The 24,098-nt window shown below is 47.7% G+C and overlaps 3 protein-coding genes across 3 annotated transcripts; 2 read left to right on the top strand and 1 right to left on the bottom strand.

Annotated features, from left to right (window-relative positions):
- Positions 1–2,141: 2,141 nt before the first annotated feature.
- On the top strand, positions 2,142–3,104 carry LOC102447544 (olfactory receptor 5B21-like). The gene has a single exon (XM_006135645.4). The coding sequence runs from the start codon at positions 2,142–2,144 to the stop codon at positions 3,102–3,104; it is 963 nt and encodes a 320-aa protein (XP_006135707.4).
- A 4,932-nt stretch (positions 3,105–8,036) lies between these two features.
- LOC102447297 (olfactory receptor 5BS1-like) lies at positions 8,037–9,382 on the bottom strand. The gene has a single exon (XM_006135644.3). The coding sequence runs from the start codon at positions 9,380–9,382 to the stop codon at positions 8,438–8,440; it is 945 nt and encodes a 314-aa protein (XP_006135706.2). The 3' UTR covers positions 8,037–8,437.
- A 10,495-nt stretch (positions 9,383–19,877) lies between these two features.
- Positions 19,878–20,822, top strand: LOC149521259 (olfactory receptor 5BS1-like). The gene has a single exon (XM_089774411.1). It carries the CDS (start codon positions 19,878–19,880, stop codon positions 20,820–20,822), a length of 945 nt encoding a protein of 314 aa, XP_089630537.1.
- Positions 20,823–24,098: the final 3,276 nt, after the last annotated feature.

Raw genomic sequence — 24,098 nt, 5'->3', positions numbered from 1 at the left:
TAGGTCTCCTGGAATTTCAGTGCAGCATTTCAACAGCCAACCAACTCCCAAGCCAGCCATCGATACACGACCTATGAATCCTGGGCATACACCTAATTTCCAGGTCCTGATTCTGATCTCTCTCGTTCTGCTGTCCAGCAGGCATCTCCCCACGCAAAGTTGATGTCGTAAAGAACAATTGAATTGGGGTCAGAATGAGACTACAGCAATTTCTCACCTGAGGAAAGGCTGTAAGGTCGGGCACATTGTTTTTGGAGCAACCTCAACACTCCGCCTTAGCTCCCTCCACTTGTATTCTGTGTATAAAACATCTCCCTTTCGAGCACAGCTTGAGAAGCCAGTCTCTGTGTTGTTCTGTGCATCTTAATTAAAGTTCTTATTCGGCAAAGCACTCGGGGGCCATATTTTTAAAGTTATTTAGCAGCTAGAAGGATTTTCAAAAGCCCCCAAGCAACAAGAACTCAAAGGCAGCAGGCTGGTGAATGACTCTAAGCTAGGCAGACAGGTAGATATGCTGGAGGGCAGGTATAGGGTACAGTGACCTAGACAAATTGGAGGATTGGGCCAAAAGAAATCTGAGGAAGTTCAAAAAGGACAAGTTCAGAGTCCTGCATGAGAAGGAAGAATTCCAAGCAGTGTTACAGGCTGGGGACCGACTGGCTAAGCAGCAGCTTGGCAGAAAAGGCCCTGGGGATTACAGTGGATGAGGAGCTGGATGTGAGTCAACAGGGCGCCCTTGTAGCCAAGAAGGCTAATGGCATATTGGGCAGCATTAGGAGGAGCATTGCCAGCTGATCCAGAGAAGTGATTATTCCTCTTTATGGGTACGTCTAAACTACATGCCTCCGTCGACGGAGGCATGTAGATTTGTGTATTTGAAAAAGGGAAATGAAGCCGCGATTAAAATAATCGCGGCTTCATTTAAATTTACATGGCTGCCGCGCTGAGCCGACAAACAGCTGATCAGCTGTTTGATGTCAGCTGGGGAGTGTCCAGACTAGCATGCTGAGCCGACAAACAGCTGATCAGCTGTTTGTTGGCTCACCGCGGCAGCCATGTAAATTTAAATGAAGCCGCGATTATTTAAATCACGGCTTCATTTGCCTTTGCCTATCTGTCTAATCTACATGCCTCCATCGATGGAGGCATGTAGTCTAGACACAGCCTATTAGGCTTTAGTGAGGCCACATCTGGAGTATTGCATCCAATTCTGGACTCCCGACTATAGAAGGGATGTGGAAGCATTGGACAAAGTCCAGTGGAGGGCAACGAAAATGATGAGACGTCTGGAGTATTTGACTTGGCCTCAGAGGATAGAACAAGAAGCAATGGGCTTAAACTGCAGCAAAGGATGTTTAGATTGGACATTAGGAAAAAGTTCCGAACTGTCAGGGTGTTCATACACTGGAATAAATTACCTAGGGAAGTTGTGGAATCTCCATCCGTGGAGATATTTAAGAGCAGGTTGGATAAATGTCTATCAGGGATGGTCTAGACATTATTTGGTTGCCATGATGGCAGGGGACTGGACTCGATGACCTCTCGAGGTCCCTTCCAGTCCTAGTATTCTATGATTCTATGACTTACGAGGAGAGGCTGAGGGATTTGAACTTGTTCAGTCTGCAGAAGAGAAGAGCGAGGGGGGATCTGAAAGCAGCCTTTAGCTACCTGAGGGGGATTCCAAAGAGGACGGAGAGAGGCTGTTCTCAGTGGTGACAGATGGCAGAACGAGGAGTAAAGGTCTCAAGTTGCAGTGGGGGCAGTCTACGTTGAATATTAGGAAAAACGATTTCCCTAGAAGGTTGGTGAAGCGCTGGGATGGGTTCCCTAGAGAGGGGGTGGAATCTCCAGCTCTAGGGGTGTTTAAGTCCCGGCTTGACCAAGCCCTGTCTGGGATGATTGTGTTGGGGTTGCTCTTGCTTTGGGCAGGGGGCTGGACTCGATGACTCCTGAGGTCTCTTCCAGCCCTATTGATCAATATAAGTCCTGTCTGCCTTCGGCACCTGCCTGCAGTTTGAAGCATCAGCCACTTTAGAGGATCTTCCCTTAATCTCTTGCTTAAACCAGCAGGAGGTCAGGGCTTCCCACTTCTCCCTGTGCATGCCTTGCCTCTGCTATTTTGTATTTTTCTGTTTACCCAGATGACCCTTGGGCAGAAAGTAGAAATGGACAATCGAACGGTCATCACTGAATTCATCCTCTTGGGATTTGGGGATCTCCCTGAACTACAAACCCTTCTCTTCCTGGTGTTTCTACTGATCTACGTTGTGACCGTGGCTGGGAACCTCCTCATCGTTGTGCTCGTTGTGACCGACTCGCACCTTCACAGCCCCATGTACTTCTTCCTGGCCAACTTGTCCTGCGTGGAGACCTGTTACAGCTCCACCATCCTGCCCAGGCTGCTGACCTGTCTCCTGACTGGGGACAGGACCATTTCTATTAGCAGATGCATTGCACAGTTGTATTGGTTTGCTCTCTTGGCTTGTACAGAGTGTTACCTCTTAGCAGCCATGTCTTATGACCGGTATTTAGCGATATGTAAACCTCTGCGTTATTCAGTGCTTATGAACGGCAGGTCCTGCCTCTGGCTCGCAACTGGCTCATGGCTCTGGGCATTTGTGGCTAGTACAACAGGGATATGTTTGATGTCACAATTAACTTTCTGTGGCCTGGGGGAAATCGACCATTTCTTCTGTGACCTGAACCCATTGATTAAATGTGCTTGTCATGGCACCGAGCTGATCACAAGGCTGAGTTTCATACTCACCTCCATAAGTGTCCCTTTCCCATTTCTATTAACTCTCGCGTCATATATTTGCATCATCTCCACCATCCTGAGAATCTCTTCTGCCACCGGGAAGCAAAAGGCCTTTTCCACCTGCTCCTCTCACCTCACGGTGGTGACGCTTTTCTATGGGACTATAACTATCGTCTATATTATCCCGGACACTGACACTCTGAGAGACCTCAACAAAGTCTTCTCTGTCTTCTACACCGTCCTGACTCCTCTGGCCAATCCGCTCATCTACAGCCTGAGAAACAAAGAGATCAGGCAGGCCCTGAGAAAGATCACCCATAAACTGGTGGTGGTCAAAGGAATTTAGAAGGTGTGATTGACATAGGCACGAATCCATTGGGCTGAACTAGCTCATGCCCGTTGGAGTTTTCAAGGGGAACATGCAGGACATACAGTTTTGGGATGGCTGGATTCCCATCAAATACCAGAGCTTCTATTTGCTGTAACAAATACCTTTGGGTATGTCTACACTACAGCACTAATTCGAACTCACTTAATTCGAATTAGTTAATTCGAACTAAGCTAATTCAAATTAGTGCATCTAGACTTAAAAACTAGTTCGAATTAGCGTTTTGCTAATTCGAACTAGCATGTCCACACTGAGTGGACCCTGAACCGGGGTTAAGGATGGCCGGAAGCAGTGCCGGCAGGGCATCAGAGGAGGACTTAGAGCGTGGAGCTGCTGTCTCAGGCTAGCCGAGGGCTGTGCTTAAAGGGACCCAACCCCCACCCCGGTCAGACAGTTCTCAGGGGTTCCCCGCTTGCAAAGCAGTCCTGGCTTGGAGAGCCCTGAGTGCCCACACTCGGCACATCACAGCACTTGGCCGGCCGTCAGCCCGGCTGCACTTGCCGCAGGCTGCCATCCGGGGGGGGGGGGGTCAATCGAGGGGCTTCAGGAGAGCTTCCACCCTGAGGAGCCCACAGAGCCAGCCCAGTCCTCCCCATCGGGGGCTCGTGCCCCATTCCTCCCTCACCTCCTTCCACTTACCCCTCCCTAGCCCCCCTTCCTCATGTACAAAATAAAGGACACGTGTGTTCAAAAATAGAAACTCTCTTTATTTAACAAAACTCAGGGACACTGGGAAAAGGAGGTGGGACAGGGGAAGAGAGAGGGTGGGAGAGGGAAGGGCAACTAAAATGATCAGGGGTTTGGAACAGGTCTCATATGAAGAGAGGCTAAAGAGACTGGGACTTCTCAGCTTAGAAAAGAGGAGACTGAGGGGGGATATGATAGAGGTCTATAAAAGCATGAGTGGTGTGGAGAGGGTGCATAAAGAAAAGTTCTTCATTAGTTCCCATAATAGAAGGACTAGAGGACACCAAAGGAAATGAATGGGTAGCAGGCTTCAAACTAATAACAGAAAGTTCTTCTTCACAAAGCAAATAGTCAACCTGTGGAACTCCTTGCTGCAGGAGGCTGTGAAGGCTAAAACTATAACAGAGTTTAAAAAGAAGTGAGATAAAGTCATGGAGGTTGGGTCCATGGAGTGGTATTAGCCAGGGGGTAGATATGGTGTCCCTGGCCTCTGTTTGTGGAAGGCTGGAGAGGGATGGCACGAGACAAATGGCTTGGTCATTGTCTTCGGTCCATCCCCTCCAGGGTCCCTAGGGTTGGCCGCTGTTGGCAGACAGGCTACTGGGCTAGATGGACCTTTGGTCTGACCCAGTATGGCCATTCTAAGCTCAGGGCTCAGGGTCGGGGGTCTCACTGGTCCACCTTGATTTTCATGCACACCTGCTCCTGGGTGGCCAGGCTGGCAGCTCTCCTGCCCTAGACGGCCACTTTCCTGTGCCTAGTGCAGAGGTCGTGGATGAGGTCCACGATGTCCGCACCAGACCAGGTGGGCGCCCGCCTCTTGTGGACCTGGGCAGGCTCCCAGGAGCCACCAGCCTAGTCCCGGGAAGAGGCGGAGGGCTGGGTGGCAGTGGGTGGCTGGCTCGTGCCGTGCCGTGCCAGGTGCAGGGTCTGCTGGCTGGGTGCTGGCAGGCTTGCACCTGGCACGGGCACCGTAGCCAGCCCGTGCCCCTTTAAGGGCTCTGAGGCTGGGAGGGGGGCAGACGAGTTTCCCTGGTGTTGGCCAGAGTGGCCACCAGGGCAAGCTGGGGAGGGCTAGCCTCCCACTAATTCAAATTAAGGGGCTACACAGCCCTTAATTCGAACTACTTAATTCGAACTACTTAATTCGAACTAGGCGTTAGTCCTCCTGGAATGAGGTTTACCTAGTTCGAATTAAGCGCTCCGCTAGTTCAAATTAAGTTCGAACTAGCGGTTTGCATGTGTAGCGCCTAACGTCTGTGAGTTCGAATTAACTTTGTAGTGTAGACATACCCTTTGTGGCCACCAGTGACACGGATCAATTGTTTTGTGGCTTCACGGCAGAGATGAATCTCTTCTGCAGTGGCCTCACCCGGATGATTTGTGACCTTCGTGTTCTCTTCCATGAACCCCCTACCCCATTTCTATTGAACGCAACTTTCTACGCTTCTATCAGCACCACATCATGAGAATCCCTTGCACAAACACAGGCCAAAGGCATCTTCCGCCTGTTCCTCTCACTTCATTGCGGTTACAATTTTCTATAGCACCTGACAGCTGGTTTACTACCAAACACTGTTGCACTAAGAGACTGAATAAAGAGATCTCAACCTTTACATTTTCAATGGCGCCTTCCAAACCAGCAAAAGGATTTTTTGCACCATGTTGTAGGCCGCTTTCACATTTCCTCCCAAGAGCACATGAGAGGTTGGAATTTTCCAAAATTGCCCAAGGGATTTAGATGCCTGTTTCCAATTGAATTTAAAGTCACACTTCTTGGTGGTTAGGGCACTCGTCTAGGATTTGGGAAACCTTGTTTCAGGTCCCTGCACCACTGCTTCCTAGGCACTGGGCAAATCATGAGAACCCAAATCCACAAAAGGATTTAGGCACCTAGCTGCTATGTTAGAACCTTCAAATTGACATCTAGAACCAAAGAGATCCAAAGAACTCCTTTTCAGCTGCCACTAAACTCTGGAGGCACCTAAAGCTCCTACACCTACATTTTCCCCATTCATATTTCCATGGTGACTGAGTTTCTCTTGAGGTACATGCACATTGCTACATGAGTTGTAATAGCTGCCACCCATCTCACAGCGAAGCCATAGCAAGATACCCCCACTCAGCATTGTGCTGTCTCTCTACAGTCTTGCACTGCTCAAGTCAAGCAGTACAATTTATCAATTGCTTCACTATGCCATTGATGGAAAGTTGACACACACCTGCCTTTGTAAACCGGTGCAATTTACCAGACACTTCAGGCAAACTCAAGGATAAACAAGTCAAAACATTTAGGGTACGTCTAGACTACAGGGTTTTGTCGACAGAAGTTTTGTAGACTGATACTGTTGACTAAGCTTCTGTCGATAAAGAGCGTCCAGACACATTCAGTTCTGTCGACAAAGCAAGCTGCTTTGTTGACAAAACCCTGTAGTCTAGACAGAACCCTACATGCAATAACACCTTCTGTCGACAGAACTTTGTCGACAGAAGGCGTTATGCCTCGTAAAATGAGGTTTACCAGCGTCGACAAAACTGCTGAGTTCTGTCGACGTTATGTTGACAGAACTCAGCGGTAGTGTAGACGCAGGTATAGTTTTGTCGACAAAAGTCCACTTTTGTTGACAGAACTCTGTAGTCTAGACACACACTTAATGACCACAAGAGACAGATTTTATACAATTAGAAGTGATAGGCAAAAATTCATAGTCGTTACTAAAAGAGAAGGAAATACAAGTACATAGTCTAAACCCTATCAGACGGGGCAAAAATTAGATGAAGCCGTTGTCTCACCCCATTTGGATGTGGCAGTCCTTGGTGTACAGGTTTCTCCATTAACTCTGGGCCAGTCTCCTCTGTTGGAATCTTCAGTCTTCTTCTCAGCGTGGGAGCAGGAGAAAGGCCAAGCGTGAGGCCTCTCTGTTCTGTTTCATAACCTTAGTCCATGTGCCAGGAGATCACCAGCCCAGGAATGTTGGGTGGGCATAGCTGACTATTCAGGCAAGATGAAGCAAGTCTTCTGGTGTGGCCTTGTGCAGCTGAGTCATTGAATTGTAACTCCCTTGCTGGACAATGGCTGTTCATAGTTGTTCAACTCACCCACCCACACATACACACACACACACGCATTGGTTCCTTTCCTTGCTGTGGCCTCTAGCAACAATTCCCCGTGTAGTGTGCTAATATTAGGGGGTATGTCTAGACTACAGGGCTTTTTCGAAAAAAGTGGCCTTTTTTCAAAAGAAACTGTACCTGCATCTAGACTACCTCTACATTCCGTCGACAGTAAATCAAAAGAAAGTGACGGTTTTGTCGAAGGTAGTAGACTTCTTTCTATGAGGAATAACGCCTTTTTTTTTTAAAGTCATCTTTAGAAAAAAGGCGCTATTGCATGAAAACAGGGCTTTTTCAAAAGAGAGCATCTAGACTCTCTTTCAAAAAAGCAAGCTGCTTTTTCGAAAAATCTTCTCGTCTAGACGCACTTTTTCAAAAGAGGCTTGCAGTCTAGACATAACTTGGGTGATTCCTCACATTTCACCAAGTTTTAGAGACAACCATACAACACAATCTCATAACATCACAGGCACTACAGCCGTACATATTTATACACAAAACTGACTTTCAGCAGTTCATAGCCTTTCCCGTGATGGCTCACATGACATGCTTTATGAACCACTTCACAATCAGATACAATGTGAGGAATATGGGTGTTACATGATACTCACCCTAGCTATAGAGTGTCCAACTCTGATACCAAATATGGTACAAACACTCTCTCCAATGTAAAATAATGGGTTACTCTCAGAGGGTATGTCTACACTACCCCGCTAGTTCGAACTAGCCACGAGGAGTAACGGTAGTTCGAACTAGGAAGCCTAGTTTGAACTACCTAGTTCGTGCCCCGTGTAGCCGCGCTGCATGGGGTTCGAACGAGCGGGGTTTTAAAAATGGCGGCGCCCCGCTTTATGCAAATGAAGCCCGGGAAATTCAAATCCCGGGCTTCATTTGCAAGTGCAGTATGCCTACATTACCCTCCTAGTTCGAACTAGGAGGGTAGTGTAGACATACCCTTAGAGATAATGTCAGGATGACAGTGTGATGGCTACAGATGTGTTGAGCCAATCAACATGTTGTACAAGGTTAAGGGTGGTAACTAACGATGGAACAGAGTGGTAACTAGCTACATCGGAGGGGCCATACAAAACTCATTTGTCTCAGTGTACAGTCACAGAGCAAGTGTCTTTGGCCAGTTGTTCGCACCACTGGCTGAGCTGCATCTATCATTACGGGCATGAATAGATTAAGTGTACTTGTTGCAACTAAAGGGCACGAATACTCTGCGTCAACAAAAATAAACCTGGCTGGGCACCTTCACTGCTAATCGGGTCTGTGGTTTTGGGTGGATTGATCGGGTTATGGGTCCAGGGCCAGTGCACCACGCAGAGAGAACACACAAGCAGCCAACATCTAACAACACGCTCAGCTGGCTACGAACCAATCAGTTCAATGTCTCACCACACTACAAACTAACAGAAAACCCGAACAGGCAGCTGTAGACACATCTCTGGCTATTCGTTGGACATTCAACCTTCTGAGGCTTTGGGTTACCCAGGAGCCGGATGGTTCCCTGCCCACAAGAGTCGCCTCAGAGCTGCCTTCACCTCCTTGTTGTTCAGGCTGTAGATGATTGGGTTTAACATGGGCGTTAAGATGCTGTACTGGATGGACACCAGGACATCCAGCAGTACCAAGGAGGCCGAGTTGGGCCTGAAATGCCTAAACACGCCTGTTCCGTAGAATAGACCCACCACAATGAGGTGAGAGCTGCAGGTGGAGAAGGCTTTACGCCTGCCCTCAGCAGAGCGTATCCTCAGGATGGTGCCAAGGATTTGAATGTAGGAGCCCAAGATGAGGGAGAAGGACATGAAACCAATCACCATGGCAGAGATCAGAAACACTGTGTTGCTAGTGAAGGTCTCGGAGCAGGACAGAGCCACCAGGGAGGGCAGCTCACAGGTGAAATGGTGGATGGTGTTTGGCCCACAGAAATGTAAGGCTGGGAGAGGGAGTGTGTTACTGAGAGCATACAAAGATCCGATCAACCATGCACCAGCCACCAGAAGACTGCAGACACGTTTGTTCATAGTTGTCACGTATCGCAATGGGTCACAGATGGCGGCGTATCGGTCGTAAGCCATCGCCGAGAGAATGAAAATCTCGCTGCATCCCGACAGGATTAGGAAGTACATCTGGGCCATGCAGCTGCTGACAGAAATCGTTTTCCGCTCCGACAGGAGGGTCTCCAGCATCTTCGGCACGATGGCTGAGGAGAAGCAGATATCTGAGAAGGACAAATGGGAGAGGAGGAAGTACATGGGGGAACCAAGGTGGGGATCAGCCTGTGTTACCCACATGATTGCCCCATTGCCCCCTAGGGTGGTCAGGTAAATAAGTAGAAACACCACGAAGAGGAACTTCTGCATCTGTGGGTCACTGGACAGCCCCAGGAAAATAAACTCAGTCACCGTTGTCTGGTTAGCCATGGTCATTTATTCAGCAAAACCTTTGAAGAACAGAAAGAAATGAATCATTGAGAATCCCTTTTGGAACCTCGCCAAACCTCCAGCATTCCCCAGTGGTGGGTTCAATTGCCAAAGGGATTTATACACCTAAAGATGCCAATAGGCACTTAGCGGGATTTTCCACAGTGCCAGGGCACCTAGGGATGCATTTTGAAAACTCCTTGTTGGAACTCCATGGGAACGAGGCCACTAGACACTTTTGAAAATCCCATTATGTGGCCAAACACCTCAAATATGTGTCCATCAGTGTCCATTGGCGTTAGGTCGCAAAGCCCGAAGCTGGCCTAAGCAGGCCAGGAGCCACTAACACAGAGGTCACAGCACCACTCGCTAAACCTCTGGCCCGCCCACGGCTCCTCCATGAAGACAGAGAGGCCAAACCTGAGAGGGGCTGTGAAAAAATTTACAAGCGGTGGAAAGAGTTTGACACACCTCTGCCGATCTGTGTCTTTAGGTGTCTAAATGCCTTTGAAAATCTGTCCTAGTGCATGGAGTCCATGGCTGGGGATGGAACTCCTGACAGCTGAGAGTAGAAACATGACTAACTAACCATGGGACTTTAGAAGCAAGTGTCTGGCACATGGGCTAGAGGAGGCAACCTTTGTCTAGCCACTACATCTTGTGTGGAGAAGGAGCTAGGCGTTATGGAAGAGCCAAGGAAGCAAGAAGATACGGTCGTAGCAAGATGTGATGAAGTGGGGATGGAGGGTGATTAGGGTTAGGGTGTCACTGTTTCTAAGCCTTGGAGAATCTAGACAAGTTACTTAGATCTCCACATTGGAGTGGAGATAGCTTACTTCAGTGTAATGAGATTGGAGCCTCTGGGAACATTTCACAAACGCTTTTTTCTTCTGAAAAAAAAAAAGAATTGGCAGAACCAGAAACTGTTGCTCAAAAGAACTGCCAAACTGAAAAGAACTTTGTGGAAAAATGAAAGATTCTGGTTCAAAATTCTGGTTCTAAATTTCCTTAGAAAGTTAAGTGAATTGCACTAAAAATGCCCAGACTCAAAAAACATCAGTGTTTCATATTGAAATTATTAAATCAAAATCTGTTGAATGACCTACATAAGAACATAAGAACGGCCGTACTGGGTCAGACCAAAGGTCCTTCTAGCCCAGTATCCTGTCTGCCGACAGTGGCCAGCACCAGGTGTCCCAGAGAGGGTGGACCGAAGACAATGATCAAGTGATTTGTCTCCTGCCATCTCTCTCCAGCCTCTGACAAACAGAGGCCAAAGACACCATTTTATCCCCTGGCTAATAGCCTTTTATGGACCTAACCTCCATGAAATTATCTAGTTTCTCTTTAAACTCTGTTATAGTCCTAGCCTTCACAGCCTCCTCTGGCAAGGAGTTCCACAGGTTGACTACACACTGTGTGAAGAAGAACTTTCTTTTATTAGTTTTAAACCTGCTACCCATTAATTTCATTTGGTGTCCTCGAGTTCTTCTATTTAGGGAACTAATAAATAACTTTTCTTTATCGGCCCTCTCCACACCACTCATGATTTTATAGACCTCTATCATATCCCCCCTCAGTCTCCTCTTTTCTAAACTGAAAAGTCCCAGTCGCTTTAACCTCTCCTCATATGGGACCCGTTCCAAACCCCTAATCATTTTAGTTGCCCTTTTCTGAACCTTTTCCAAGGCCAAAATATCTTTTTTGAGGTGAGGAGACCACATCTGTACACAGTATTCAAGATGTGGGCGTACCATAGTTTTATACAGGAGCAGTAAGATATTCTGGGTCTTATTTTCTATCCCTTTCCTAATAATTCCTAGCATCCTATTTGCCTTTTTGACCGCCGCTGCACACTGTGTGGAAGGTTTCAGAGAACTGTCCACTATAACTCCAAGATCTCTTTCCTGATTTGTCATAGCCAAATTAGCCCCCATCATACTGTACGTATAGTTGGGGTTATTTTTCCCGATGTGCATTACTTTACACTTATCCACATTAAATTTCATTTGCCATTTTGTTGCCCAATCACTCAGTTTAGTGAGATCTTCTTGGAGTCCCTCACAGTCTGCTTCTGTCTTGACTATCCTAAACAGTCTGGTATCATCTGCAAACTTTACTACCTCACTGCTTACCCCTTTCTCCAGATCATTTATGAATAAGTTGAAAAGGATTGGTCCCAGGACTGACCCTTGGGGGACACCACTAGTTACCCCTCTCCAATCTGAAAATTTACCATTTCAGGGGGATTTTTGACCAGCAAACATTTTGACTTTTCCTCCTGATTTGGAATAGAAAAATATTGTTGAAATCTCAATGTGTTTCGCAGCCCAGGAAAAACTGATTCCCACTCAGCTCTGTTTTAGATGTGAGCCATGAGCCTCCTGACTTCATCTAGAAACCAGGGTGTTCAAAATCCACAAAAACAAGGCTCGATAGTATCTCGAGGTTGGCACCACAAACTTATCTGTCTCCGAGTGTAAGTCTCCTCCTCACCCATTGAAACAAAGTTCTTTGAAGATTCCTTGGCAATACATTTTCCTTCCTTTCTTCTTGTGAGTCGTCCATGAATCTCACCTCTAAATGCATTTGATCCCATGGGTATGCACAACAGGGTAACCAAATATCCTGGTATTATATTTGTAGCTTCATCTTATATAGGCGCCTATTACCTCCACACCCGTCCCAATTTTTCATACTTGCAACCTGACCACCTTAACCCACAATCTGAGAAAGAAACTGACAGAAGCAAATTTCAGCTCTCATTCTCCTCCTGCTAATGTTTACCAGGTGCCCCATATTCATCCTAGAGAATGGTCACCCTACACTAGATGCCTAAATACCGTTACCAATCTTACCCTGGGTGCATTTCTGGTCTTTTGTCCTCTGCTGTGAACTTGCAGTCATCCCTTATGTTAGTGGGGAGGGAGATGAAAACGCTGCTGGGTCCCCCAATGCATGCACTCAGAGGTGGGTGTAATGAGCATGCATCAAACCAGGCAGCACCAGATGCTGCCTCTTCAAAGGAAAACGACCGATGGAACAGCTGTAAAACAGAACGAAACTCACCTGCGTTCTATGTGCCCAGTGCCTATGAGGTGAAGTGTATCTTTCTCTTACGTCTCAGACACAAATGCAAGAATAAATATGAGATCTTTCATCGTCGATTAATCCACAGAATGTAGCTGAATAAACCAGGCCTCAGAGGCAAGTACCTGGTAAGCAGGAGGAGACAACTGTTGTGTGTGGCGTTTTAGTAGTCCTCTGATCTGTCACGAAACCCATCCCTTTCTTTGGACCAGGGATTTATGGCAAAGGCTGAGAGGACGTGTGCGTCTGATACCCTTGGGACCCAATCCCTGATGATGCCCCATCTTAACAACCCCTATACTCATTACGGGTCAGCAAGTCATTAACAGTTTCCGTCCTATGCAGCTGACAACACTAAATAATGTTCAAGAGTCATCTGAGTTTACTTGAATGTATTTACTGGTGTATGTTTGAATGACGAGACTTTAGCTGCATTATAGGTCTTACAATAGCAACACTGGCTGTTTAACCAGTGCTGTGCTTACGATTTATGGGACCCCACGTTGTACTACCGGTGTCCCTATGTCTGGTGGCAGCATGGGCCATGGAAAATGATGAATTTTTAGAGATGTGATTTCATAGTCTTCAGAAGCCCACCAGTGAACTCGTTTTAAAGCAAATTTTGAACTCAGATCCTATTGACACATTCCGAAACTGTGAAGCAAATTCCCAAACTGACAGGCTGTATCCGGGCAAGGCAAATGCGTAATACATGGCTTCACTCCCACTCGAATGGCTCTTCCATAGGTTCAGTTTTTGCTAATAGCTATGGCAGGCTTTGTCGCTTTGTAGTTAACTAGACCCTCTCCTGAGGAAGCTACATGGATAGAAAGTTGTGGGTGGATGAACATTAAGACTAAGCAAAATACAGGACTACGTAGCACTTTAAAGACTAACAAGATGGTTTATTAGGTGATGAGCTTTCGTGGGCCAGACCCACTTCCTCAGATCAAGTAGTGGAAGAAAATAGTCACAACCATATATACCAAAGGATACAATTTAAAAAAAAGAGAACACATATGAGGCAGAGTCTTTCACTGTAGTGAGTATAGTATGTTGATCTTAATGGATTGTTCACTTTCAGTCCTTTCCGTACGATGTCCATCTTCGTGCACTTTTTTTTAAATTGTATCCCTTGGTATATATGGTTGTGACTATTTTCTTCCACTACTTGATCTGAGGAAGTGGGTCTGGCCCACGAAAGCTCATCACCTAATAAACCATCTTGTTAGTCTTTAAAGTGCTACATAGGCCTGTATTTTGTTTCAGCTACACCAGACTAACACGGCTACATTTCTATCACTATGACAAAGCAGTGCCCCCAAATTTTTGGATCCCCTGCACAGCTGCGTATTCTGCATATGGTAAGGACGGTCCTTTGCTTAACACTTCCTACTCTACCTCCCATTCACCTAGAAATGTGTCAAAATTCTCCTTGGCTTTTGTGTCGGCTTTATTTTCATTGCCAAATTTCAGCCTTTTTACAAGAAGCAGGCTGGGGACAGCTGGGTGGAATTATTACCTTTGACAATGCTCCGGGACCAGCTTTCAAACAGCTCCAATATTTCAAAGGATTGCAGGAGGAAACTGAACATGGAGTTGCCTAGTCAACTCAGAGGCGCTGTCATAGCTCCTTCCTCACTCAGCTACGACAAATGCAGAAGTGAGGGCCTGGAAAAGTACTCCAAAACCTTATCTTTCCAGGCTTTGGTAAAAAAAACTTTCCCCTAGAATCTTAACAACCTAGACTTGTTACCCACCAACTCTGTGATTCTTGGGGAACCAGAACATGGTCGCCTGTTAGCCTTGTGCTCTTGGGGAGTCAGGGAGTGACATTCATGGAAAACCATCCCCCTCCCTCAGGCCTCTGCTAGAATCAAAGACAAAGCAAAGAAAAGGCTGGGGAAGACACACCTAAACTGCTTCAGACAAGGGTGATACAATTAAGGAAACACCCCAGCCTCATTTGCATTAAAGATGGAACAGAGGGACATCTCATTAGCATACAGAATGGAGAGCAGCTCTTCCAAGGCAGGAACCGCACTGAACTATGGGACACCGAAAGCAGAGAAGCACGGCCTGATGGGAAATCCCTGCTCCAGATGCTAATGAACCCAGGCCTGCTCACACCCAAATTAGTCATTATCAGACCAATTCTAATAACGATCCTATTGACACCTAAAATACTGACACTGCCAAGTTGCATTGTGAGCTCGTTCAAGGAACATCACCCATAACCAGGTGTGATCAGTCTCTATTGTCTCTCCTCTTTCTCTTTGAACTATCCCTATAAAAACTCCTCTCCTTGCCCCAAGAAAACTGTTCTGATACCTGGACTTAAACTGCATCAGTTCCATTGAGACTTCTTCATCTCCTGTCTGATCGTGCTGGGGGCTCTGTCCTGCTTTTCTCCTGCCCTCTGGACCCCCGGCTACCATCATCATCTGGGAACCCCGATCAGTGCAAGCTCCGTGGAGTGGTGAGGTCTCTCTCTCTCTCTCTCTTTCTCTTTCTCTCTCTCAACTATCTCTCTAAGCATAGCCTCCTGACCCTGCCCTGTGTAAACTGTTATATGGTTACCTAACATTTGTAAGCAGCTTCAATTTAGATTTAATATTGTAATTGTTAGATTTAATATTGTAACTGTTTGATATCTATTCACTACTCAGAAATAAATCACTTTCATTGTTAAGCTGGTTGCTTCTCTCTCTTTCTTTCTCTTTTGCTCACTCTTCCTTAAGGGGTGTTGTTTTGGCTTCCCCATTCGCTCTGCAACAACGCTTCTTGTACCCAAGCAAAAGATCCCTGTAGTGCCCAAAATCCTGTGGGGTTTGCTCATCGTGTGGTTTACCTGTGAATGACTGTGGTGTGAAAGTGGGGATAAGGGGTGCTGAACCTGGGGGCTTATGAGGATGGCAGCTTAAAGTGCTGTTTAATCCAGCCCACGGAGTCCAAAGGCACATGAGGGTGCAGTGTGGCATTGCTGTGAAACCCAGCCAGCTGAGTCCAGGGACATATGAGGGGGTCAGCTTGTGAGTGCTGAGTACCCAGTCCTCTCAGGCGTGCTCTGTTAGTGGGTGTGAGTGTCTGTGTGTGTTGCTAAGGTGGGAAGAACCCCATCCTGAGGAACCTAGTTCCTGCAGGAGAGCTCCAGTGGGAGGGGGAATTGGCAGCAGGGAGAATTCAGCTCCATATGAGAGCCCAAGTAAGCACCAACAGCACACTGATAGAACTGTTAACCTTCCCCCAGTCCCATAAGGGTAACCCTGATAAATGAGCATACCCCAGAGTATTGGGCAAATCTGGTAACAGATTTGGAGGATAAAAACTCCACTGCCACCACCCAAGTAATGATAAGACAATCAGAGTACGTCTACACTAGCCCCCTAGTTCAAACTAGGGAGGCTAATGAGGGCAACCAAAATTGCTAATGAAGTGCGGGATTTAAATATCCTGTGGTTGATTAGCATAGTCCTGGCTGGTCGCCATTTTGGAAACTGACAAGCCCTAAGTAACTCCCTGCGTCTACACGTGGCAGAAAGGCGGAATTCCAAGATAAATCCCTTAGTTTGAACTAACTGTTAAACCTCGTGCTATTTCAGGCTTTCTATTCCGACGTCCCTATAAACCTCATTCCGTGAGTGTAAGAGCTGTTTCAGAATAGCGGGTTGTTTTAAAATTTGGCGCTGTATAGACTGCCATATTATGAAACAAACTATTTCAAAATAAGATTGAAATACGACACGCAATTTGCGTAGTTCAAGCAGTGTATCTTATTTCAAACTAGGGTGCAGTATAGACGTAGCCTTTCTGTCCCTTGGCTGTCAACTCAGGATGGAACTATGAACATTACACCCTCAGGAAGGAAATTCTGTTTTCCAGGCAGCTCTCAGCCCCGCCTTGGTTCATTGCAGAAGTGTTCACTGAAAAGCGTGTCGTCAATGGTGCACAAGGGCCTACCAGAAGTGAAGAGATGGTCTGGTGGCCTCAAGCCAAGGAAAACTGGCTTCTAGGCCTGGTTCTGCTACAGATTTCGGAAGCAATTTATGGACAGTCACTTCCAATGGAACTTTCATGGTTGGCCACCATCTTCAGAGATCTGCAGTGTGATTTTAAGAAATGTGAATGCCCACAACAACAGGGGAGGTCACTAGGAGAGCCCACCCCAACTCAGAAACATGCCACAGAAGTCTCAATTCAGCCACAAAAGGTGGCCAAAATTAATATGCATAGACTCATAGGACTGGAAGGGACCTTGTGAAGTCATTCCCTGCATATATGGCAGGACCAAGAACTGTCTAGTTATCTCTGACAGGTGCTTGTCTAACTTGCTCTTAAATATCTCCGGTGATGGAAATTCCACAACCTCCCTAGGCAATTTATTCCAGAGCTTCACCTCCCTGACAGATAGGAAGTTTTTCCTAATGTCCAACCTAAACCTCTCTTGCTGCCTACTACTTCTTGTCCTATCCTCAGAGGTTAAGAAGAACAATTATTTTCCTTCCTCCTTATAACAACTTTTTGTACTTGAAAACTATAATGCCCCTTCTTAGTCTTCTCTTTTTTTCCCAATCTTCCTTCATAGATCATATTTTCTAGACCTTTAATCATTTTTGGTGCTCTTCTCTGGACTTTTTCCTATTTGCCCACATTTTTCCTGAAATCTGGTGATATCCTCTGAGGACCTAGGTAAGTCTTCTAATACACCCATACATAAAAATAGGTAAACTCAGATAATTTATTTATGTCTGTTTGGTGTTGTCACCTGGGATAATGAACTGCTAACCCCATAATGAGAGTTGGGATGCAACATCAGGGAACGGATCCCAAGGGTATCAGATACACATGTCCTCTCGGCTTTTGCAATAAATATCTGATCGAGAGAAAGCGATGTTTTAATTTCCTAAGTGTGGTTAGTGACAGATCAGAGAGCTAGTAAAACTCCATACACAACAGTTGTCTCCTTCCAGTTACCAGGGGCTTGCCTGTTTGAGGTCTGGTTTATTCAGCAGCCTTTGATGGATTAATTGGGAGATGGAAGATCTGCTCTGTTTATTTTTGCATCTGTGACCGAGACGTGAGAGAGGGATACGCTTCACCTCATAGAATGCAGGTGAGTTTCGTTCCGTTTCACGGCTGTTCCATTGGTCGTTTTCCTTTCAAAGAGGCAGCACCTGGTGCTGCATGGTTAGCTGTACACTCATTAGATCAACCTTTTTCTTTTCCTCTCCCTCCCCACAAGCGTAAATGATGACCGTAAGTACACAGCAGAGGACAAACAGGTCAGAAATGCACCGAGGGTCAGATTGGTAATGGCGTTTTGGCATCTAGTGTAGGGTGGCCCTTTGTCCCTAGGCTGAATACCTGGTAAAATTACTCGTAATCAAGTGAGTTCCATGGCAGTCAATCCAAAATGTGCAGTACAAGCCTTCAAATGACTGAATTCATAGAAGGAAATAGTGCATAGCCGGACTCTTTTTATTTCCCTAAGGTTTGCCTGGGAAGAGGTGACACACACACACGCCCATACGTCTCTCTGGTGACTGACGGACCTGGCCCCACCCTCTCTGCCCAGTGGTCCCCACCCTCCTGCATGGCTAGACCCCCAAGACGGACCCTCCTCTCATGGTACCTAGAGCCGGGTCTTCTCAAGGAAACGTGGGGGCACACAAGCTCACAGATCCCCTCTCCAGATTTCTGTGAGGGTCCACAGATGAACGCGGCCAGCAGCAGCCTTTCAGCACTGTGCGGGTGGGACGGGATGGGAGCTGCTTACAGCTGAACGGGGTGAGGACAGTGGTGACCTGGTCCATGTCTTTCCAGAGGTCATCTCCTCCCTCCCGACTACCTCCACTCACCTGTGGCTAGAAGCAGCTTCTCCCTTCTTGCCCATGAAAACCAGCTGAAACCGCCACACTGCTGCTCGCCACAGATATAATACAGATGCCTCCCGTCCCTGGCTACAGTGTGGGGAGGAAGGGGTTAATCATAGAATCATAGAATACGAGGATTGGAAGGGACCTCGAGAGGTCATCGAGTCCAGTCCCCTGCCCTCATGGCAGGACCAAATACTGTCTAGATCATCCCTGATAGACATTTATCTAACCTGCTCTAAAATATCTCCAGAGATGGAGATTCCACAACCTCCCTGGGCAATTTATTCCAGTGTTTGACCACCCTGACAGGTAGGAACTTTTTCCTAATGTCCAACCTAAACCTCCCTTGCTGCAGTTTAAGCCCATTGCTTCTTGTTCCATCCTCAGAGGCCAAGATGAACAAGTTTTCTCCCTCCTCCTTACGACACCCTTTTAGATGCCTGAAAACTGCTCTCATGTCCCCTCTCAGTCTTCTCTTTTCTAAACTAAACAAACCCAATTCCTTCAGCCTTCCCTCACAGCTCATGTTCTCTAGACCTTTAATCATTCTTGTTGCTCTTCTCTGGACCCTCTCCAATTTCTCCACATCTTTCTTGAAATGTGGTGCCCAGAACTGGACACAAGACTCCAGCTGAGGCCTAACCAGTGCTGAGTAGAACGGAAGAATGACTCCTCATATCTTGCTCACAACACACCTGTTAATGAATCCCCAAATCATGTTTGCTTTTTTGCAACAGCATCCCACTGTTGACTCATATTTAACTTGTGGTCCACTATAACCCCTAGATCCCTTTCTGCCGTACTCCTTCTTAGACAGTCGCTTCCCATTCTGTATGTGTGAAACTGATTGTTCCTTTCTAAGTTAAGCCCTAAGGATGTCTTCTGCAACAAGGTTCAGGAAACCTCACTGCAGGGGTGTCAGCCAACACAGCCAGCGAGGTGGCTCAGCAGGGGAGGGTGCCTACAGGACAGCGCAGCCATACACGCCCTGGGGGCAAGACTAGGGCAGGGGGGCAGCATGTGAAGAGGGGGCTAAGAGTCCCTGCTGGGGGACCTGCAAGGTTGGGGAGCAACCAGGCTGGAAATAGCTTCCTCCTCACCACACCGGGGCTTTGCTGAGGGGTGGAGAATCTTCCCCCGTCCCAGTTAGCGAGCGGTGCTGTGACTCTGTGTGTTAGGTCGCACAGCCCAAACCTGGGCTCAGCAGGCCAGGTGCCACTAACATCAATGGACACTGATGGATACATTTTTCAGGTGTCCAGGCACATAATGGGATTTTCAAGAGTCTAGCTGCCTCGTTCCCACAGAGCTCCCGCGAGGAGCTTTCAAAATGCCTCCCTAGGTGCCTTGGCACATTGGCAAATCCTGCAAAGTACCTGTCTGCATCTTTAGGTGTCTAAATCCCTTTGGCAATCACACCCGTGCCTGCTAGTTGCCACGGGGAAATGCTGGAGGAGGTGCAAGAGGTGCTCGGTACTAAAAAGTGCTTCCCAATGATTCATTTCTTTCTGTTCTTCAAAGGTTTTGCTGAATAAATGACCATGGCTAACCAGACAACAGTGACCGAGTTTATTTTCCTGGGGCTGTCCAGTGACCCACAGATGCAGAAGTTCCTCTTCGTGGTGTTTCTACTTATTTACCTGACCACCCTAGGGGGCAATGGGGCGATCATGTTGGTAACACAGGCTGATCCCCACCTGGGGTCCCCCATGTACTTCCTCCTCTCCCATTTGTCCTTCTCAGATATCTGCTTCTCCTCAGCCATTGTGCCGAAGATGCTGGAGACCCTCCTGTCGGAGCGGAAAACCATTTCTGTCAGCAGCTGCATTGCCCAGATGTTCTTCCTCCTCCTGTCAGGGAGCAGCGAGGTGTTCATTCTCTCTGCGATGGCTTACGATCGATATGCCGCCATCTGTGACCCACTGCATTATGTGACATCTATGAACAAACGTGTCTGTTGTCAGCTGGTAGCCAGTGCATGGCTGATCGGATCTTTGCATGCCCTCAGCAACACACTCCTTCTCCCAACTTTACATTTCTGTGGGCCCAACACCATTCACCATTTCACCTGTGAGCTGCCCTCCCTGGTGGCTCTGTCCTGCTCAGAGACCTTCACAAGCAACACGGTGTTTCTCACCTCTGCCATGGTGTTTGGTCTGGTCTCATTCTCCTCCACTCTGGGCTCCTACATTCAAATCCTTGGCACCATCCTGAGGATACACTCTGCTGAGGGCAGGCGTAAAGCCTTCTCCACCTGCAGCTCTCACCTCATTGTGGTGGGTCTATACTACGGAGCAGGCTTGTTTAGGTATTTCAGACCCAACTCGGCCTCCTCGGTGCTGCTGGATGTTCTGGTGTCCATCCAGTACAGCATCTTAACGCCCATGTTAAACCCAATCATCTACAGCCTGAACAACAAGGAAGTGAAGGCAGCTCTGAGGAGACTCTTGTGGGCAAAGAACCATCCGGCTCCTGGGTAACCCGAAGATCCATGAGGATGAACATCCAATAAAAAAGCAGAGACACATGCTCAGCTGCCTGTTCAGGTTTTCTGCTAGTGTGTAGCATGGTGAGTGGTTGAACCGATTTGTTCGTAGCCAGTTGGGTGTGTTGTCAGTTCTTGGCCGCATCTGTGTCTTCTCTCTGCATGCTACACGGGCCCTGGACCCATAAACCATACCACAGGCTCCAATCGATCTTCCCAAAACCACAGACCCAATTAGTAGTGAAGGGGCCCTGCCAGGTTTACTCTCAGTGAAGCAGAGCATTAGTGCCCTTGAGTTGCTACAGGTATACTTAACCAATGTATGCCCGGGACAATGTTTACCAGTGGTGAGAACTGGCCAAAGATACTCACTCTGGGTGTGTCTAGACTACATGCCTCCTTCGACGGAGGCATGTAGATTAGCCAGATCGGAAGAGGGAAATGAAGCCGCGATTAAAATAATCGCGGCTTCATTTAAATTTAAATGGCTGCCCCGATCTGCCGATCAGCTGTTTGTCGGCAGATCGGGGGAGTCTGGACGCGATGCGCCGACAAAGAAGCCTTTCTTCATCGGCACAGGTAAACCTGGTTTCATCGCGTCCAGACTCCCCCGATCTGCCGACAAACAGCTGATCGGCAGATCGGGGCAGCCATTTAAATTTAAATGAAGCCGCGATTATTTTAATCGCGGCTTCATTTCCCTCTTCCGATCTGGCTAATCTACATGCCTCCGTCGAAGGAGGCATGTAGTCTAGACACACCCTCTGTGACTGTACAGCGATACAAACAAGGGTGTTACAAGGAGGAGGGAGAAAAATTGTTTTCCTTGGCCTCTGAGGACAGGACAAGGAGCAATGGGCTTAAATCACAGCAAGGGAGATTTAGGTTGGACATTAGGAAAAACCTGTCCAGGTGGTTAAGCACTGGGTTGTGGAATCTCCATCTGTGGAGATATTTAAGAGCAGGTTAGATAAATGTCTATCAGGGATGGTCTACACCAGGCATGTCCAAAGTCCGGCCCGCAGGCCAATTGCGGTCCGTGTTCTGGTTTAATACGGCCCCACAGGTAATTTGGCAATATCTATCTTTTATGGCCCCCAACGAATCCATATGTATTGAGATGAATACATTGTAAAATCTCAGTTAATGTCAGTTGGTCTAAATCAGTTATAAATATATTTGGACACAACGTGTATACTTGGTGTTATGTTCCTGTTCATATTTTTTGAACTTAAAAGTTGACAGACAACCTTTATTAGCAATAATATGTAATGTACTTTACAATGTTCCTGACATATTTCAGCTTCCTGGATTTTTTTTTTCATCTGCTCTTCAGATATGAAAGGCAGAGTGATTTAACACCTGTTTAGATTTGTCATCCATGTGACAAAATGAAAAGTATGCTGTTTGCAATAAACTTTGCATAAAATAGTTAATTTGCATTTAATTTTAATGGTTCAAAGAATGTCAGGCAAAATGGTCGGCCCTCACGTATGTTCACTTCATCAAATCTGGCCCTCTTTGAAAAAAGTTTGGACACCCCTGGTCAAGACAGTATTTGGTCCGGCCATGAAGGCAGGGGACTGGACTCGATGACCTCTCGATGTCCCTTCCAGTTCTGGTATTCTATGATTCTATAGGTACGTCTACACTACAGCGCTAATTCGAACTAACTTAGTTTGAATTAGTTAATTCGAACTAAGCTAATTCGAACTAACGCATCTAGAACTAAAAACTAGTTCGAATTAGCGTTTTGCTAATTCAAACTAGCATGTCCAACATTGAGTGGACCCTGAACAGGGCTTAAGGATGACCGGAAGCAGTGCTGGCAGGGCATCAGAGGAGGACTTAGAGCGTGGAGCTGCTGCCTCAGGCTAGCCGAGGGCTGCGCTTAAAGGGACCCGACCCCCACCCCGGACAGACAGTTCTCAGGGGTGCCCCACTTGAAAACCAGTCCTGGCTTGGAGTGCCCGGACTACCCACACTGGGCACATCACACCACTCGGCCATCAGCCCAGCTGCACTTGCCGCAGGCTGCCATCTGGGGAGAGGGGGCAATTGGGGAGCTGCAGGAGAGCTTCCACCCCCAGAAGCCCGCAGAGTCAGCCCAGTCCTCCCCATCGGGGGCTCGTACCCCATTCCTCCCTCACCTCCTTCCACTTACCCTTCCCTAGCTCCTTTTCTTGATGTACAAAATAAAGATAACGTGTCTTCCAACGTTGACTCTGTCTTTATTGAACAAAACTGGGGGAGACTGGGAAAAGGAGGTGGGAGAGGGGAAGAGAAAGGCTGGGAGAGGGGAGGGCAACTACAATAATCAGGGGTTGGGAACAGGTCCCAGATGAAGAGAGGCTACAGAGACTGGGACTGTTCAGCTTAGAAAAGAGGAGACGGAGGGGGGACAGGATAGAGGTCTCTAAAAGCAGGGGTTGGGTGGAGAGGGTGCATTGAGAAAAGTTGTTCCTGAGTTCCCATAAAGAAGGACTAGAGGCCACGAAAGGAAAGGAATGGGTATCAGGCTTGAAACTAGTAAGAGAAAGTTGTTGTTGTTGTTGTTGACAAAGCAAATAGTTAACCTGTGGAACTCCTTGCTGCAGGAGGCTGTGAAGGCTACAACTAGAACAGAGTTGAAAGGGAAGTGAGATCAAGTCATGGAGGTTGGGTCCATGGAGTAGTCTTAGCCAGGGGGTAGGAGTGGTGTCCCTGCCCAAAGTTTGTGGAAGGCTGGAGAGGGATGGCATGAGACAAATGGCTTGGTCACTGTCTTCGGTCCATCCCCTCCAGGGTCCCTAGGGTTGGCCGCTGTCGGCAGACAGGCTACTGGGCTAGATGGACCTTTGGTCTGACCCAGTACGGCTCAGGGCTCAGGGTCGGGGGTCTCACTGGTCCACCTTGATTTTCATGCACACCTGCTCCTGGGTGGCCAGGCTGGCAGCTCTCCTGCCCTAGACGGCCACTTTTCTGTGCCTAGTGTGGAGATCGTGGACGAGGTCCACGATGTCTGCACTAGCCCAGAAAGGTGCTCGCCTCTTGCGGTCCCGGGCAAGCTCCCGGGAGCCGCCAGCCTGGTCCCGGGAAGAGGGGGTGGGCTGGGGGACATCGGGTGGGTGGCTCTGTGCCGTGCCAGGTGCAGGGTCTGCTGGCTGGGTGCTGGCAGGCTTGCACCTGGCACGGGCACCGTAGCCAGCCCGTGCCCCTTTAAGCGGTCCGGGGCCGGGAGGGGGGCAATAGAGTTTCCCTGGTGTCGGCCAGAGTGGCCACCAGGGAAAGC

Source organism: Pelodiscus sinensis, chromosome 30 (assembly GCF_052426305.1).
Source record: "Pelodiscus sinensis isolate ZL-2025 chromosome 30, ASM5242630v1, whole genome shotgun sequence".
Classification (NCBI taxonomy): Eukaryota; Metazoa; Chordata; order Testudines; family Trionychidae; genus Pelodiscus; species Pelodiscus sinensis.
The sequence above is the reverse complement of the archived record's forward strand: the minus strand, read 5'-3'. Positions and strand labels throughout refer to the sequence as shown.